The sequence below is a fragment of the Alexandromys fortis genome, unplaced genomic scaffold (genome assembly GCF_014885135.2).
Source record: "Alexandromys fortis isolate MF-2015 unplaced genomic scaffold, M_Fortis_MF-2015_v1.1 scaffold_211, whole genome shotgun sequence".
Lineage (NCBI taxonomy): Eukaryota > Metazoa > Chordata > Mammalia > Rodentia > Cricetidae > Alexandromys > Alexandromys fortis.
In genome coordinates this window covers 90,784-109,952 of record NW_026068103.1, presented here as the reverse complement: position 1 = coordinate 109,952, position 19,169 = coordinate 90,784, and the positions used below count along the sequence as shown (strand labels likewise).

Here is a 19,169-nt window from a genome sequence, read left to right as displayed (position 1 = left end):
CCAAAAAAAAAAAAAAAAAAAAAAAAAAGATATGTAGAAGCAGAGAGGTGGGTGAGTTTGAGGCCAGCCTGATCTACATACTGTTCCAGGACAGTCAGAGCTAAATCTTTCTAAGACCCTGACTCAAAATTTAATCATCTTAAAAATTAATTTTAAAATTTAAAAATATATAAACTGCTCATTTATTATGTAATAAAACCATGCTAAAATTTTCTTTAAACTTTCTCACCATGTTATAGATTCTTTAATGTTACATGCATATAGCTTTAGACTATACTTTTTCACTGACTGAAAAGAAAAACTATTATAGGCAAAAGATAAATATAAAATATCTACTTCTTGTGAAATTGAACAGTGTATGAATTTGGATGATTCAGGACTGTATCTTAGTCTACTATACTCTATCCACTGTCTCTCACACACACAACAGACATTTCTAGCAATGTCTATTTCCACATGGATACCCAGACAGCTCAAACTTATAGCCACAAAAATCTCTCAAGTCAGCTTGCCTCATATACCATATATATGCTCTCTCTACTATTTCACAGTTCACAGTGAATACACTAGGATTCAACTCAGATCCCCAAAACAAGTGTTTCCTCACTACACGCAATTTAATAATAGGTTTTTGTCAATTCTACCATCAAAATAAATCTCCACTGTACTCTTTTTTCTCCTATCACTACTTCTCCCGGTCTCCACTTCTGTGCCTAACTCTATCCCACCCTATCCATGTGCAGCACTGCAAGCCCTGCCAGTACTCACTGGTCCATAGTCTCCTCCTCTACTGGCTGTCTTCCCGTTCCTCTTAAACCTTGCATTTTCCACCTTGGCCTACAAGAACCTGTATAACTGATTCTTTCCCATTCCTCTAAACTGATCAACTCACCCTTTCCTCCCTGGCCAGTACATCCAAGACATAACAGACTTCCTTCAGTTTGTTTTAAACCTACCTGCTATGAACTGAATGATTATGCCCTATACCCCTATAGTCATGTTCCAAAAGCTTTATGATATTGGGTGGCTAGGAATTTTAGAGATGATTATGTCTGAGGATGAGCCTTTAAGAGTGGGATTAGTGCCCTTATGTATGAGAACCCAGAGTGCTTTCACCTGGGTGAGGACTCTGAAAAAAATCATGAACAGGTACACTCCCTGACATGGAATACTCTGGTGCCTTTATCTTATACTACCCCAGTCTGCAGAAATGGATAAAGTCAATGTTTACTGTTTTGAGTCTATGGTACTTTTGTTGAAGAAATCTGAAAAAACGAAGACCCAACTTTCTTGCCTTGTGTTTTCAAACACAGCTGGCTCTTCTCATCCTTTAGAGTTGAACTTGCTTGTCTTTTCAGAGGTCATCCTAACCACCCTAATACAAGAGTGAAGTCTACAGGCATTGTTCTCAGCACTTGACTTAACACTTTAAAAATAGTGTGTGTGAGCTGGGCGATGGTCTTTAATCCCAGCATTTGGGAGGCAGAGGCAGGTGGATCTCTGGGAGGCATATATCTGTGAGTTCGAGGCCAGCCTGGTTTATAAGAGCTAGTTCCAGGACAGGCTCCAAAATTACAGAGAAACCCGGTCTTGAAAAACCAAAATAAAAAATAAGTGTGTGTGTGTGTGGTGGCGGGGGATGGGAAGGGGACACTAGAAATACACAGGAATAGAGAAGGAGGGAGGGAGGGAAGAAGGGAATTCCAGTCTGCCTCCTGCCATGGGGACACAACAGCAAGGTTTCATCTCTGAAGCAGAACAAGTACTCATTATATACCAAATCTGCTGGTGCTTTCATACTGGACCGTCTTTGATCTGGACATTCTAACATAACTGTGAGCAATAAGTTTGTTTATAACTTAAAAGAATGTGTCAAGGGAAGTACAGATATACTATAAGAAAAGGGCTTGTAAACAAAACACCAATCTCTACATGCCCTTGGGATTGTGTTCTCTGAAAGTGCCTAAATGCTCCAATTTCGGTGCCCTTGCCCCTGATGTCTTATCTCCTGTGACACCCTTAACTCCAGATAAACACTAATCTCCTGAGCTGCTTCAGATCTTCATTTAATGCCATGCCATAAATGAAGATTTGCAGGCCTGCCTACACATGTGTGCTAGTGTATGTAACTAGTGCCCAGTGACTGCTTGTATCAACCACTGGAATTTAAATGTCACAAGGATGGGAAATTTCTGCCTCGCACTTGCTCCCTGAGTATTTCCAGCTTCTAAAGTACAAGCCACACAGTATGTGCAATCAATAACTATCTTTTGAGTAATTAACATTAAATAATGCCCATAAAAGATGAAGCAGATTAAAAAGAAGCATGCCAGAGCAGAGTGGGAGGAAGGATAAAAACAAGAAGAGCTTGCAAAAGAAACATGGCAAACAAAATGAACTTTATAAACATCACTTGGCAGTGAATAAAGGAACACAGGCAACACTACTGTGAGGAGAGTGTGGTGGCATTTCATTTGTATTTTAATAAACAAAGCTTGCCTGAGGATTAGAAAAGTAAAACAGCCACAGTGTCCAGCCTTACAGACCAGGCTGCAATGACACACACCTTTAATCTTAGTAGTCACAATGCCATACATAAGGCAATAGTGGTGGACGACCTTAATCCCAGAGTTAGAGATGATTATAAAATGGGGGGAGACAGCTCTCAGACAGTTTTATTCTGAGGTTTCCTGGAGGCAAGATCACCATTTTCGGACTGAGGTAGAGGTTGGAGCCATTGGCTGGCTGCTTTGCTTTTCTGGTCTTCAGGTTAACCTCAATATCTACCTCTGAGCTTTTATTAATTGTGCTTAGTTTGGCACTCAACATTTGGGGTACAAATTCATGAGAAAAACTGAGACTTTTTAGCCACTGGCTCAGGCCAAAGTTGGACCCAAAGCTAGCCACCTAGGATCCGGAGAAAAACTAGCACTCCCAGTTCCCATCCACCCTGGTTTAGCTTCCATGTAAAGTCGGAAAATACACAAAGAATCTGGATACTGAATGTTATTGTGTTGTCTTTGAATTGTTTGACTGCTGAGGAAGGAACAGCTGCTAAAAGGCATTTGATTATAAATGCTCTTGAGTTAATCCAACCTATATATTTTGAAAATGCCTTGACTTCAAAATTTAAATCAAAAGATATGTTGTTCTAGAGAAGAGGTTTTGCTTTTGTTTCTACAGGAAGTGAGAGGCTGTGAATTCATTCTGGGTTAAGAAAAATAAGGTTTAATCAAGGAAGATCCCCTGAAAAATCTCTGATAGAAGATGGCCCAGATGATCCAACACTTCAGAGCATCTCTGTTGCAGTTTCGCTTGAGTTCTATGTGCAGAACAGCCCCAAGACCGTTGGCTGAGATGATCCAGCTGCACAGAATACTCCAGTAAGGACTTCACCATAATCTTTTCTTTGGGTCCCATAAGACTACCAGCACCTCTAGTCAGCAGAAAGTAGTCTAGAAAACTACATCCACACTCACAAAAAATGGATTATGGATGTCTGTTTTTGTTTAATGTGTTGGTTACAAGTTGTTATGGATGATTAGGAAAAAAAGTTAAACAAAGGAAACTAGATTCAAGGTTCTTGTTTTGAAAAGAAAATAGGGGGAAATAGATATGACAGGCTAAAAGGATAGATTAATGAATCTACTCTGAAGAAAAAAGAAAGGATAGAGATATAAGATAAAAACATAGATTACTGACTCTACCTTTGGAAAGAAACTGCTAGTTTTAAATTTTTTACATTGGATTGGACTTTTGTATATTGAATACAAATTCTGTGTATTGAGATTAATTGTTAGAACATACTGGACATACATTTCTATTCTTGTTCAAGGTATTTTACCAATATAATTCATTTAAAAATGTAATGCAAATTGCTAGTTTTTGAAAATTATTATCAACTTTTCAGGATAATAAGGAAATACAGGTTAGTAATATTAGCCATCTATTATAACTGAACTTGTAGTCACATTATTTATGTTTTCAAGGTCAAACAAAGATATATTTTAGATAGACAGATCATCTTAAAACACTTCAAAGACCTACAGAATATGGCATTTAAAATGCTTTACTAACATAGGTTCCTCTTTTTTATGACAATGAGACATGTCTGCTCCTGGCAGCACCACTCTACTTCAGAGACGATAATGGGCATCAAAGAAACTCCACAAGGATTTTACTTTCTTTGTGGAAAAGTAAGCTGCTGTACAAGAAAATGCCCTTGTCCTGACTGCTGATAGTATATTGTCCTAATTGAACAAGCCGGACACAAAAGAAAGTAACTGTCAAACATTGTCAAGACAAGGCAGGACAGTCCTTCAAGACATCTTGCTTCACAGAAAGGTCTGTTGGATATGCTAGGCCTGTAGACCGAAGATGGAGATGCACCAATGTTACAGAGGAATTTTGGGTGACTGTCCAGGCAGCCAGCTGTTTCTGTCATTAGTCATGTTTTCAGAAGTTGCTTGCTTGCACTTCCTGCTTACTCAGTTACTATTATTTCCTTCTTGTTTCTCTGAGGGAGTTGAAAATTAGACAGTTAATAGTTTTCCTTGTTTACCTGATGTAAAAAGCAAGTTACAATAGAAAATAAATTAGGTATAAGACTTTGGACTCACTAAGAAGGGTTAGATATAGAGTAGTTTCTCTGAATTTGTCAAATGCAAACTGACTAGACATTGTTGATGTCTTTATTGTCTGTATATATTGTATACAGCTATTACACTTATTGTATATAGTTTTTATTATATTAATTACAACTTTCTTTTCTATTTTAGACAAAAAGGGGAAATGTAGTGGCATTTCATTTGTATTTTCATAACAAAGCTTGCCTGAAGATCAGAAAAGTAAAACAGTCACACTGGCCACCCTTACAGATCAGGCAGCAATGATACACACCTTTAATTCCAGTATTCATACTCACTTGCCATAGAAACCAGGCGGTAGCAGTGCACAACTTTAATTCCAGAATTAGAGAGGATTATAAAATGGGAGGGGACAGCTCCCAGACACACTCTCATTCTGAGGTTTCCTGGAGGCAAGATCACTATTTTCGAACTGAGATTGAGGTTAAAAGCCACTGGCTTGCTGCTTTGCTTTTCTGGTCTTCAAGTTGAACCTCAATATCTGTTTCTAAGCTTTTGTTAATCATGCATCAGGAGAGCATCATAGAAAAGAAAAGGGGCTGGGCATGCCTTTTATCCCAGTACTCAGGCGGCAGAGGTATATGGATCTCTGTGAGTTCCAGATTAGCCTGATTTATAGAATAAGTTCCAGGACAGCCAGGGCTACACAGTGAAACCCTGTCTTGAAAAACCAAAAAGAAAACAAAAGAAGAAAATTCTTTATCTAAAAAAAGAAAAATGAAAACAAGGCTTTATTGAGGTCAGAAACAGTGGTATACACTCTGCCTTGGTAGATTTGTGGTTTTAAATTTGTGTAAATCTTCAGTTAATTAAGAATTTCATTAAAGGAAACAAAAAACTAAAATTTAAAACACTAAATGAGGGCCAGTGAGAAAGCTTGTAGATAAAGTCACCTGCCATGCAAGCTGATAACTTAAGTGTAATTCCTGTATCCTATAGTAGAAGAAAGGACTTGTAAAAGTTATCCTCTGACGTCTACATGTACACTGTGGCACTTGTACTGCCCACCATACAAACACTCACATGCACACACAATATAATAATAAATACCAAAAAAAAAATGAACACTAATAGAAGAGCTGGAGAAATGGCTCAGTAATTAGGAGTAATTACTGCTCTTCCAGAGGATCCAAGTTCGGTCCTAGCACCCACAAAGAGTGGCTCACATCTGTAACTCTCATCCCAAGGTTATCCAGCACTTCTGGCCTCCAAGAGTAACAACATTCCCATGTACGCACATATTCTTCTCCAGTCAAACACAGAAACTTCATTAAAATCGTAAGTACACTTTTAAGGCAATAAAACCTATTAAAAGACGAAGATGGAGGGATGGCTCAGCATTTAAGATTGTTCACTACTCTTTTGGAGAACCAGAGTTCAATTTCTGGTACCCACAGATGCTTGTAATTCCAGCTCCAGGCCATCCAAGGCCCTCCTCTGGACTCAACAGGCATCCCTACTATAAACACTCATCCATACACTAAGCAAATCAAAATAAATCTTAAAAAAAAAAAACCCTCAAACATGGACTGGCATGATGGTTGAGTGGTTAAGAGGACATGAGTTCCTTGGTTCCCGGCAAGCACATTGGGTCACTCACAAGCATTCGTCCGAAAACTGAGCACATTTTATTGTCTGACAGGCCTGTATTCCCTCTCCAGCAAAAACCACTTAAAAAGTAAAGTAATTACTAGAAAACAATGTAGTCAAAGTAATTTATGCTCCTTTTCACTAAGGTATTAAGGAGTTGACTCTCGTAACTTGTGTACTGGAAGAATGTACAGGTACGTGTACCCACTAGTTCCTCTGATGTCCAGAACTTAGCCTTTATAATTCTAATTCCATTATAACCATCTTGGTTTTAGCAACTTCATATCTTATTCATTTAAAAATGCCTTTCCCTGCTTCATCTAGGCAATCCTCAAATCAATGGGGGAAAGAAAAAACAAACAAACAACAAAACCAGTCACTAGAATCCTGCTTTTGTATTTATTAAGGGAACTCCAAAGAGAAGTGATCCAACTGACTTACAGATACAAGACAGAACTACGTAACAGGAAAGGAACAGAGTAAGTTCAGATTGTAGACCAATAAAAACAGCAAGATGAAAACATACAACATCTGCCTTGAGTATGTAAGCCTCTAATATACACCCCATATCATCTTTATCATCATCCTTTAATATGCCACACAATTTGCTTTTATTTCATGTGCATTGGTATTCTTCCTGTGTATATGTCTGCGTGAGGATGTCAGATCCTTTGTAACTGAAGTTACAGTGAGCTGCCATGTGGGTGCTGGGAATTGAACCTGGGTCCTATGAAGAACAACCAATAATCTTAACTGCTTGCTGAGTCATCTCTCCAGCCTGACTATTTCCTCTTAAAACCTGTTTTATGTTAAAAATGGCAAACTGGGGCTGAGTGTATTGGTATATGGACATAACCCCAGCATTCAGGAGACTGAGGCAGGAGGACCCTAAGTTGAAGCCAGATCACATTGTAACCCCATCTTGCTAAAAGCTGAGCCTTGTATTAGTCCTGTTATCTTTTGGTAACATATAATGACATTGAACAGAAAACCTTCACATGGATTAGCAATTGCTTCAAAAATAAAAATGCTACTTTCCTTCCTGTTTGTGACTATCAACTCTGTTTCAGAGAGGTGGCAAATTCTTGCATCTAAAATGAAAGCCTACAAAAAAACTGAAAGGCACATTATGCCTTAAATGAGTTTTCTTGGTTTCATAAGCTTTTCTTATTTCTCCTTCAGATAGCTTCAAAATTAAAATTAGCATTTGAAAGTATTCAAAAATCGTTGAAACTTGTGCTTAGCTTTGGTGCTCTCCAGGTGCAGCTCTGAATGGAACAAACAAACCACTTGCTTTGTCTGAATTTAACAATTTACAACCGTATTAACAAAAAGGTGACAACTCTATGACCTCACAAGTAATCAGACCTTATATTTGGGTTAAACAAAACAAAACTCTTAAATATAAAAATCCATTTTCATAAATAAGATTAAAGACTATTATACTATTTATGAAATACCTTAATAGTTCTTCCTGATTGTGAGAAAGAAAAAGAGTAAATCAAAACTTAATAATTTTACTAAGATCACACTATGTTTTGGAGATGAAATACATAAGAAATATACCAACCACAGGTATCATGTAGCACAATATGGAAAACGTATCAGTGCAGCAACACTAAAGAACAAAAACGCATCTAAATGGCAGCGTCCCAGAACATGCGGTGCCATAACCCTGTCTGGTCATCTGTGTCCCCAGATGCTTGAGGATCACACCTTCTGACATAGTGTCAGTTTAAGTTAGATGCTCATTGTTAACTCTACTAATAGAAGACTTCATACAAAAGGTGATGATAAAGAATGAAGACATGAGAAGCTAAAGAGTCAGAAAAAGAGAAACAGTATTCCAGGCAGAGAGGACAAGGAAGCACCTATCTTCAAAACATTCTGAAGTGGAACTTTCAGCACTTTACTGCACAATTGACATCTATTTGTGTGTGCACCATGACATTCATGTGAAAGGAAGAGGATAATTACAGCAGCTGGTTCTCTCCTTCCTCTACATGGGTGCTAAGGACTGTGTTCTGGCTGTCAGGCTTTTTGGCAAGCCGAGCACCTTGCTAGTTCTACTGCTTTACTCTACAATTTATTTTGTGTGTGTGTGTGTGTGTGTGTGTGTGTGTGTGTGTGTGTAAGGAAGTAGGCAGTGATAGTGGTATTGAAACAAGACCTCATAGTCCAATCTAGCTTGGCTACATAGTTAGGATGGCCTTGAATTCCTGGTCCTCCCATATCCACCTTTTCTTAAATCTCTAGCTTCTTTGTTTGTGACAGTGTCTCTTGTTGCTGGCCTCCACTTCTAAGTGTTGCGTTTACCTGAAGTGCTACCACAACTGAGGAGGCAGTGTACTTTCTTCAGGTTAAAGGTAATTTTAATAACTTGGTAACAACCTTTGAAGGGAAAAAATGTGATGGTTGCCAAGTTTTGAAAAATTTTAGATGTATAAATATGACACTTTGGAACAATTCCATGTCACCCAGATAAATGAAAATCTAATATAATGAGAAATGTGATAATCATATACATCCCAAAATATGTGTCTTATATGCTGAGGTCACTGAAGTCACAACACCCTGAGTCTGCCTAAACTTCAGTAAATACCAAACAGCCACCCACACTCTGGGTAACAGTGCAGTGTCACTGAGAAAGAACTTAACACTGGATGTCTTCTTGGCCAAGGGTAAACACAGAGATACAAGACACGCGACTGTCCTAACAGCCCATGTGCATTGGAAAATGCGGCTCAAAACATGTAATTTTAGTAACAGGGAAGGCTGACATGGCGCCTGCAACTGTAACCTGGGTATTTAGGAAGTAGAAGAAAGAGGGCCATGAGCTTAAGGCTGACCTTCGCAATATAGTGAAAGTCAGTCTTGGATGGGGGTGGGGTATGATGGCATTATTCCTTGATTTGTGTAACTTTTTCATCAAAACATTAGAAAATTCTATTTGTTACTATTTCATATATAGCAAAATTAAAAGGTTGAGTATAAGGAATTTAAAGCACAAAATGCAAACTTTTAGGACAGTGAGAATGTGTCTCAACAAAGGAAGGAAGGAAGAAAGAAAGAAAACGAAACAAAAATTGCTAAGGAAATGTCTCTCTAGTACAATACTTGCTATGCAAGAATGAAGACCTGAGTTCTGATCCTGGCACCCACATAAAAGCCAGGAGTGGTCACATGTGCCTGTAATTCCATTGCTAGTGACACAAAGACAGGCAGATCCCAGGGCTTGCCAGTCAGCCAGTGTGTTAAATTGGAGAGCTCTAAATTCAGTGAAACTCTATGCGAGCAAGTGAGGTGAAAAGCAATAGAGAACCATACCCAAAGTCAACCTTTGGCCTCTGCAGAAACATGCACAGGCAAGCAGCCACCTGCCACATACACACCCTAACACAATTTAACTTCTTTGTAAAACATAGCAAAGTAATGAGAAACCATCTTTGCTATACCTACCTGACCAAAATACTTGTGTTAATCAGCATAAATATTCCATATTTGCATTTTTTCCAGATTACCTGAGAGTTGTTTTACTATGAACACCAACAGCCTCACTTAACCTGGGACATTGCCTGCTATCTCCACTTATGCTAATGAGTTCATCTGTACATGGTTCCTCCTGCTGCATGTCTATAGTCCTCATTGTCTTCACTTTCAGTTTCTGGACCATTCCATGTTATCCCCATCCATTTTAAGTGGACTCAAGCAACTAAAAGTACATAAGGAAACTACAGCACCACATGCCTTGCTGTTTGTGTTGAGAATGGCAAATGCATAGTGATTAATCAACAGACACAAGATGTAATGCTGCCCACACTAAAATGTTAGCAACAGAGGCTGGAGAGATGTCCAGTGATTGAAAATTCTTCCACAGGACCCAAGCTCATCTCCAGCACCCTCAACTCAGTTACCAGAAGTTCACAAATGCTGATAATTTCAGTTCCAGAGATCGGACACCCTCCTTTGACCTCCACAAACACCCATGTGACATGTGAATGCATGTGCAAATATGGCATGTTCACACACATCTATACCACTTTTTTAAAAACTAGCAATAAAAAATTCTATTTTAATGCCGGGCGATGGTGGCTCACGCCTTTAATCCCAGCACTCGGGAGGCAGAGGCAGGCGGATCTCTGTGAGTTTGATACCAGCCTGGTCTACAGAGCTAGTTCCAGGACAGGCTCCAAAGCCACAGAGAAACCCTGTCTCGAAAAACAAAAACAAACAAAGAAACAAAATTCTATTTTATATAATTACTTATGGTTAATATGCTACAGTAGCTACAATTTGAGCAATTTAATTAAGGAATGGGTATTACTTAGCCATGCACACTGGACCACAAGAAGCCAGGACTTTAAAATTAACTTTCTTATGTGCATTAGAAGGCAATCAATGCATGCAAGAGTAAAAAACCACAGATCTCTAAGAGACAGGAATGCACAGGAACTCATTTCCATCAGGAATATTTGCTCTCACTCACTGGCTTATCGGCCCTCTTTCTTTTCCTCCCCGATCCCTCCCCTCATGCATCCTATACTGGCTTAGAACTTGCTAAATGCTGTTCTAAATGTTGCTAAGTGCTGCTGATGACCCCCAACTTCTGATCCCCTTGCCTTTACCTCCTACGTACATGCACCAGCACGCCTGCCAGTTATGAGGATAAATCAGGGCTTCTGAGTACTAGGCAAGTACTCTAACAACAAAGCTAGATTCTTAGGAGGAGACTTTATATCCCAGCAAGGCAAGAGAGCACCTGTGCACATAAGCAAACCTACTTCTGGGAGAAAGAAGAGGCTGGAGCTTCATCGCTGGTCCAAGGACACATCCTTAAGCATGTATGCAGTTCCCAAATATGATCAGAAGGGTCATGCCTAAGGAATGAGGACCAGACTCTTTCTTCAGAAGTGGAACAAAAAGGTTTGTTATCTTAAATCACGAGCTAAGTGATTGGCCTGTCAGGCGACCCAGGAATAGAACAATATTGGCAAACTGAAATGGAAGAGACGACTAACAGTAGCTACTGTAGATTTGGGCCTGGAGGCCAGTGCTATTTTACATCACTAATGCATAAACTACACACAGGTTGTGGTTCTGTGCTATCTGACACGGTACTTGGAAGTCAGTCTGGGTAGTTACCATTCTGCAGTCCCATCCAGAGCTGCTTGTGGTCTTTCTTCTGCATTTCATTGATGACTTGACTTTTATGTTTTAAAGCGTCAGCTTCTTTCATACAAGACATAAAATGAGCTTCGACTGCATCCTTGGATGGACAGTGGAGAAGGTCCTTTTCGGGAAAACTCTATCAATGGAAACACACAGAACAAGTATACAGATGCATATTAGCTTCTAAGGAGAACATTCCTTATTTGCCGATGTTCCCAGCCCACCATATTTTATTATCACAATAATTACAAATAATTCTTAGAAATTAACTTAAAAAACATTACTGCCAGGCGGTGGGGTGGCGCACGCCTTTAATCCCAGCACATGGGAGGCAGAGGCAGGCGGATCTCTGTGAGTTCAAGACCAGCCTGGTCTACAAGAGCTAGTTCCAGGACAGGCTCCAAAACCACAGAGAAACCCTGTCTCGAAAAACCAAAAACAAAAAAAACAAAAAAACATTACTAATTTGACACAATGTGTACTCCTCCCAAATAATCCTTAGCTGTGAGGTTATCTTTTGCAGGTTCCTAAGCATAATACATGTGTAACACGTGTAAGTGACACCAATAATCACAAGTGAGTGAGTGGCCATTTCAGCCAGAGAACGATTTACAGGAGAGTACTGACATTCCTCTACCATCTGCTTTCAAAAGAAAGTTCACCTTGAGCCAGTCAGGGAAGGTAAGTATGGGAGACCTGGCCCCACTCCTCATCTGCCATATGGTGGCACGGGCTGGAGAAAGATGTCCTGTCAGCATCAATGTCTGGGTAGGAGAGCTGGCCCTGAGGTCATGGGAGAGGGAGAGCTGCTCCTGCCCTCCACCAGTTGCAACACTTGGGAGAGCAGGCCCTCTACCTCACCTGCACAGCACAATAGAGCCAATCCCATTGGTGATGTGGGTGAGCCAGCCCCTAAGCTGTGAGCATGGGAAAGCTGTCCCCATTAGTCATCTGTTGTGTAGTAGCAGGGGCAGGGGAGAAATTGCCCTCCCCCAATCAATGCCTGAGGTGGGTGACAAAGTAGGCCTTGATGTCATAAATGGTGGGGAGCTGTCTGGTTGCAGTGCTTGGAAGAGCGGCCCCTACTCCATGCATGGTCAACACAGCACAGCTGGCCCTGAAGTGTAGGTGTGGGAAAACTGACCCTAAGGCTGTAAAAGCACTAGAACTGGCCCCACCCCTTGTTCTTTGCTGCAAGGGGTAAAATAGCCAGGGCAATGCAGGAGAGCTCACCCTGGTGGTGAGGACGGGGGAGAACTGGCAGATGGACCAACGCTATAGCTGCCCAGGACCAGACCCAGGGTTATGACTTGGTCCAGCCCAACATCTACCCCATCTGTGATCTGCTGGAGCATGTGAAGGTAACCGGTTCTGCAGACCCCAAAGCTGCAGGATCTCCACGACACAGGAAATAACAGGATATCCAAGAACTCCCAGTGAGGGCTCAGCATTGATAATTTAGCAGAACCCAGAGGCCTCAAACTAGATCAAAGACTCTTTGTCATGAACACTTGCAAGCGAAGCAATTGAATTAAAAAAAAAAAAAAAAAGGAGGTCTACCTCAATCTAGGGAGGCTCTGAAATCCTCCATGATAGGAACTCAGAAAAAACAGAAGGGGGGGGGAGCATGGGAGCAGTAATGCAAAGCAGAGTTTGTGCAGTTAAAGCAGCTGAGTGAAGTACTGCAAAGACTAACAAATGCTGTCACAACCCCTGGCTCCCACTTGGGAATGTATCTTTTTCACATCTACCCAAGTGAAAGTAAACAAGTTTTTTTCAAATCTCGCAATGAAATTACAAAAGATCTTTGATTCATTACATTTCTAATCCTTCCTAAAATGCATTAATCATTGTGTATACTTGCTTATTTTTCTGATCTAAACAAATTCTCAAAGATAAAGAGTGTGATGCAACATCTAATCTATCATTTATCTTCCAAATTAGAAGCACAACAAACTAAACTTAATTTCATTTTTATAGTAGTACTCTGAAAAGTTCCCTTTATATATCAATTTGCTTGGGGGAGTGTCTTTTTTTTTTTCTTTTTATCGTTTTGCACACACACTCCCCACTGCATTCTAAAGACCAAAACCAGGGCTTTTGGTATTTTACCACTGAACTAAATCCTCAGACCTCCCACTAGATATTATAACTGTTATTTAATTAGAATATCATGGACTGTCTGCAATGTATCTATATGTATTAGAAGTAACTTACGAGCATTACACCAAAACACTACTTAAGAGCCAGTGAAACAACCTCAGTCTATTAGCAACGGCACAAAACTGATGGTACTTTATTAGAACAATTAAGCAAATTCAAAATATACATTACCCAAAACATATTTCCATGTCATATATAAAGAATCAAATATCTGATGAAACATAAGCTCTCATTGTTTTATTAGCAACTCACCACTAGTACTAGATTGAGCTTTAGAAGGAAAAATATAAAGTCATAGTTTATAAATTCACTTTAATAAAAATCCTAAAAAAATTCTTAACATTACTTTGGTGAACACACATATAATTTTTTCTTTTTCTTTTTTTTTTTTTTTGTTTTTTGTTTTTTTCAAGACAGGGTTTCTCTGTGGTTTTGGAACCTGTCCTGGAACTAGCTCTGTAGACCAGGCTGGTCTCGAACTCACAGAGATCCGCCTGCCTCTGCCTCCCGAAGTGCTGGGATTAAAGGCGTGCGCCACCACCGCCCGGCATAAAATTTTTTCTAATGGATTACTTTTCAAGAAAAGAAAGAACATACTGGGAAAAACAATCCAATGCCTGTTATAACCCCAGATTCAGTTGGTGGAGGCAAGAGGGACACAAATCTGAGGACAGTTGGTGATGAAGACTCACAGCCCACCTCCTTCTGTGCCCTCTCCATCCACAATCTCAAAATCGACAGAAGTTAAATGCCAAACATGACAGCAGGTGCCCAAAATTTCAGTATCTGAAGACATGAATTCAAAGTCATGTACAGTGCAAGGACCAGCCAAAGCTATAAAACTCTATCTTAAAATACAAAAGAAAAGAAAGATTTAAACAAACCAATGCAAAAAATAAATGCACCAGACACCAAATAATGTTAATATTTCTCAATTTTCTTAAAATTCTATTTCTACCAAGGTGTAACCTACAAGCTTAGCTAGAACCAATCATCACTCCTTGCTACAATCTATGGGTACTTATTTCTCATCATGGCTCCTAGGTCCTATTTGTTGAATCTTTATAGATAAGAGTAGCTTTGCTCATTTTCCCCTCTAAGTACTGGTTTACATACATTTACACACTTAAAACACCTATCCAAAAGCAAACACAAGCCTCAACCTCTGCTTCTTTTTGGCTTCAACCAAGATCTATCAGCCCATGCTTTTTAGTTATCAATTCACTGCCACCAGTGAGCCAGCCTGGCTAGTCAGAGAAACACCTTTCAACCGGCTGTTTTAAGCATTTACCAAAAGTCTAACACATGTGACTTTTCTACAGTCACACACGTTTCTGTTATCAGCACTTCCCATTTTCTGGCTTGTTTGCTTTTCCAAAACTATTCTTAAATATCGGTGTGGTTTCTGTTTAAAGTATGCAACCTAGCACCCTTTTTATTCATTCCATATCCTTACCTTGAATATCACATACCTCCATACCATATATGAACTGTAGATTATTAATATTGTTTCCTGCCAGGATCCTTCTTAGAACCTCCAGACCCACACAAGTCTAGTTAAATGTCCCAGAAGTATAAGCAACTCAACAAATCCAAAGATAAACTAATGCCACCACCATCCCTTCCACATTTTCCATAGCAAACCTAGTCTGGCTATTCTGTATTCTAAATAGATCTGGAATTTCCCAGCTTTCATCACTCCAGGCTAAGAACTACTCACCGGTCTGAAAAACCTTGCAACAGCACCCATTGAAGCATGTTCTGTTACTGTGATAAAACACTTGACAAAAAGACACTTAAAATTAGGAGGAAAGGACTTATTTGCTCACACCACCAGGTAACAATCCATCAATGAGGAAAGTCAGAGCAGAAATTCTAGCAAGAACTTGAAGCTGAAACCATGGAGGAATAATGCTTGCTAGCTCACTCACTAGGAGACAGATCCTCAACCAGTTTTCTTACACGGTCCAGGACTGCCTGCCCAAGTTATGGTACCACTCACATGGGGCTGAATCCTCCAACGTTATTTGCAACATACCTGTACTTATTTGCAACATACCTGTACACAGTCTATTCTGATCTGGGCAATCTTTTTAATTGAGACTCTCAGGTGACTCTAGTCTGTGTCAAATTTTTATTTAATTAATTAATTTATTTATTAAAGATTTCTGACTCTTCCCCGCCACTACCTTCCATTTCCCTCCCCCTCCCCCATTCAAGTCCCCCTCCCTCGTCAGCTCAAAGAGCAATCAGGGTTCCCTGCCCTGTGGGAAGTCCAAGGACCACCCACCTCCATCCAGGTCTAGTAAGGTGAGCATCCAAACTGCCTAGGCTCCCACAAAGCCAGTATGTGCAGGATCAAAAACCTATTGCCATTGTTCTTGTAGTCTGTGTCAAATTTATAGTTTTAGCTAACAAGGGCACAGGCCCATAATTTTACACCCTTGATGGTTTTGTAGTTGGAGTCACAGTAACCTCCCGAACACTAAGACCTAACCTCCCTCAACTTTTTCTTCTTTTAGAACATAATCAAAGCCATCAAAATTCTAAATTACCAGCCTCTACCCCCTGCCCCGCCCTTCCCTGCACCCACTCCCTGCCCTAAGTACCGAGTGGCTCTCATCGTCAGCACTCTTTGAGTTGTTCCAGCAACACTCATCTCTGCCTTCACATCAACTGTTAGAGCACTCTTTACTTAGAACATTCTTTCTCCTTGCCTATTCACTTATACATCTGGCCAAAGATTCCTCAGCTTCAGGTTCAGCTTCTACGGCACAATGTCTAGAAACTTATACTTTCTCCCAAGTCAAGGTTAACCTCAGGCTGGGCCTACAATGGATTCTGTAGTAGTACTACCAGCCGGGATTACAATGGTCGTTAACATATTTACAGGAAACAGTGCTCTGAAAGTCCATAAAGCAAAGGGTAATGACCTCAACTCTCTCAGTAAATCTTTCTTAAATAAGCCAAATTACTGAGGTGTGGTTCACACACAATGAAACAAAGGAAGTTTTAGAGGAATTGACTTTAAATAACTATCAACCAAATGAGATAGAGAACATTACAACACAGGAACAACCACATCCCCTCATTCCTCACCAAAAGTTAACCACAGTGGCTACCACCACCCTTATTCTCCACCAAGTTTACCACAAACACGACGGCTACCACCTCCCTCATTCTCCCCCAAAAGTTAGTTTACCACAAGTTATTTTGTGTACCGAGCCACAGGCACCCCTTTCTGTACCTCCAGCAATCACTAAGATTGGTATGCTGCAGCAGTTTTGTCCATAATAAATGCTCACAAATAAAATCATATATGAAAGTGTACCATTGACACAGTACACTCTTAAGATTCACTCACACGATTGCACAGACCAGTAACCAACTCCTCTGTTACTCAGTTGTCAGTGAATGAATGTCCTGTGTTTAGCCCTGAAAACCTGTTGCTAGTCCGACCTTTACCTGGTTAATAAAGTCACTATGAACAGTCACATGCAAGTGTCCTAGCACTTTTCAATTTTCTAAATACACAGCTACAAAGAGCAACTAATGCCATTCAAAAAGGGGTGAGTTATTTTCTTGAAGTGACAATACAATTTTAGACTCTCCTCAGCAACATTTACAGTTCTGGGTACTCAATGTCAAACTTTACCAGTCTTTTTCATTTTAGTCATTCTAGTGAGTGTAAAGTAATCTCTCTCTCTGGTTTTCATTTACATTTCCCTGATGACTAAACACGGTAGGCACCTTTTCGTGTATTTATTGGTAATTTCATATGCTCTGCAAACTTTCTGTTCAAATCTTTTGCATTTGTTCCAAAGCAACTGACAAATGAGGTAAGAGGCTGAGCATAATGCGAATTCTGTGTGTACTTACACAAATATTGCCCATGAGAAGCGGCAGGTGCACGCTGAATTCTGTACCAGCTAAACAGATCTGAGCAGAAATGCAGCCCCCACATTAGAAATATTTGATGTTAGCAGCCACACTCACAAACACCAGCCACTACAACTTCTGATTCCAAATAACCTTCCCACAGCTTCACAGCTGGCATGTGTCAGCTATCTCCACAAGCAAACGTTTAGTCTTACTCAACCTTAAATGCCACCCTTGCTACAGTATTTACATACCTCTCAGCTACATTTCCCCCCTGTAAAACTGTGCTGTGGATTACTGCATTCCTGTCTTTTTATGTTATCAAAGGTTGTAAACTTTCCCTACAAGTCTTGTAGTTTTTAACTACACAATCTTAAAAAGCTGTGTTTTTGTTTTTGTTGTTTTGGTAAGGAGAACATGCTGGATTACAGAAGGACTGCTTCTATAAATGCAAGCATCACACACCCTTGTCTTCTTCCTGATTCAAATTATCAGTAAGGGTCTGGTGAGATGGTTCAGTGGTTAAGAGCACTCCCTGCTTTTGCAGAGGACCCAGGTTAGGTTCCCAGCACCCACATGGCTGCTCAGTCACCTAGAAGCCCAGTACCAAAAGATGACACCTTTTCTAGCCTCCACAAGTAACAAGCACACATACGGTATACATACATTCATTCAGGCAAAATATTCACATAAAATAAAACTAATCATTTTTAAAATATCAGTTAGGATGATTTTTGCTGTGGCCTTGATCAAACTGAGTAAATTCTCTTTTATTCCTAAGCTTGCTAAAGATTTCAATGGCACTGGTTACTGAACTCTGTCCATATTCTTTTTTTTTGTGTGTGTGTGTCTACTGATTTCGTTCTGTGACTTTCTACTTTATCTTGCCAATGTGATAATTATACTGATTGATAACTGAGAATTGAATCAATGTTGTATTCATGAGATAAACCCAGCATAGTTTGCATTGTGACTTTTCTAGGTACTTCTGGGTTCAGTTTGCTAAATTTTTATCGAAGATTTTTATATCCATGTCCATAAAAGATATTGATCTGCAATTTACTTTTAAGTACTTTAATAGTATTGGGGCCAGTTATTCAGTTTCTAAAACAGGTTGGGAAATGTCTTTAGTGCTTGCGTGTCTATGTGCCCTTCAATCATATATTCCAAACTGTGAGAACTGTGTTGCGCTAGGATACAGCAGGATCTGTGTTTATTGAATTAGTAGTTATATTTTAATTTAGAATTCAAAATATTTTGGAGTATATTTACACATATACTCTCACACACAATTTAACAACCTTGGTGACACCACTAAAGCTTTCTTTCAGTTACTAACAAGTCATGGGAGCAGGCAGATGGTGGTGGAGGGAAAACAGAAGGCAGAGGTCCCTATAGCAGGGACTGTAGAGATATGTAGGGACATGGCTGCAGTGACTGTGAAGCTGATAAGAACTACTGAGGTGGATGCAGCTAATATAAAACTTATTAGAACATAATGGATGGAAAGGAAACAAATAACAATAACAACAAAAATCTATAAAGGCTGTGAAAGCTGGTGCTTGGTGTGGGAGGTCCTTCTGTCTATATGTTGCTTTTATTGGTTAATGAATAAAGAACTGCTTTGAGTCTATGGCAAGGAAGAACAGGCAGGGAAAGCTAGGCTGTATGCTGGGAGAAAGAAAGGATGGAGTCAGAGAGACACCACCAAGCCTGCTGGAG

General features: G+C 39.8%; 1 protein-coding gene across 8 annotated transcripts in view; it reads right to left on the bottom strand.

Annotated features, from left to right (window-relative positions):
- The window catches only part of Atg5 (autophagy related 5), a 110,156-nt gene that overhangs the window by 60,298 nt on the left and 30,689 nt on the right, over positions 1–19,169 (bottom strand). For all 8 annotated transcript variants that reach the window (XR_007588962.1, XM_050123943.1, XM_050123941.1 and 5 more), the window contains exon 5: positions 11,379–11,541. Coding sequence is in view for 7 of the 8 variants with exons in the window: in XM_050123943.1 (XP_049979900.1) it covers positions 11,379–11,541 (163 nt within the window). In the remaining variant the exon portion in view is untranslated. The remainder of the gene's footprint in view (positions 1–11,378; positions 11,542–19,169) is intronic.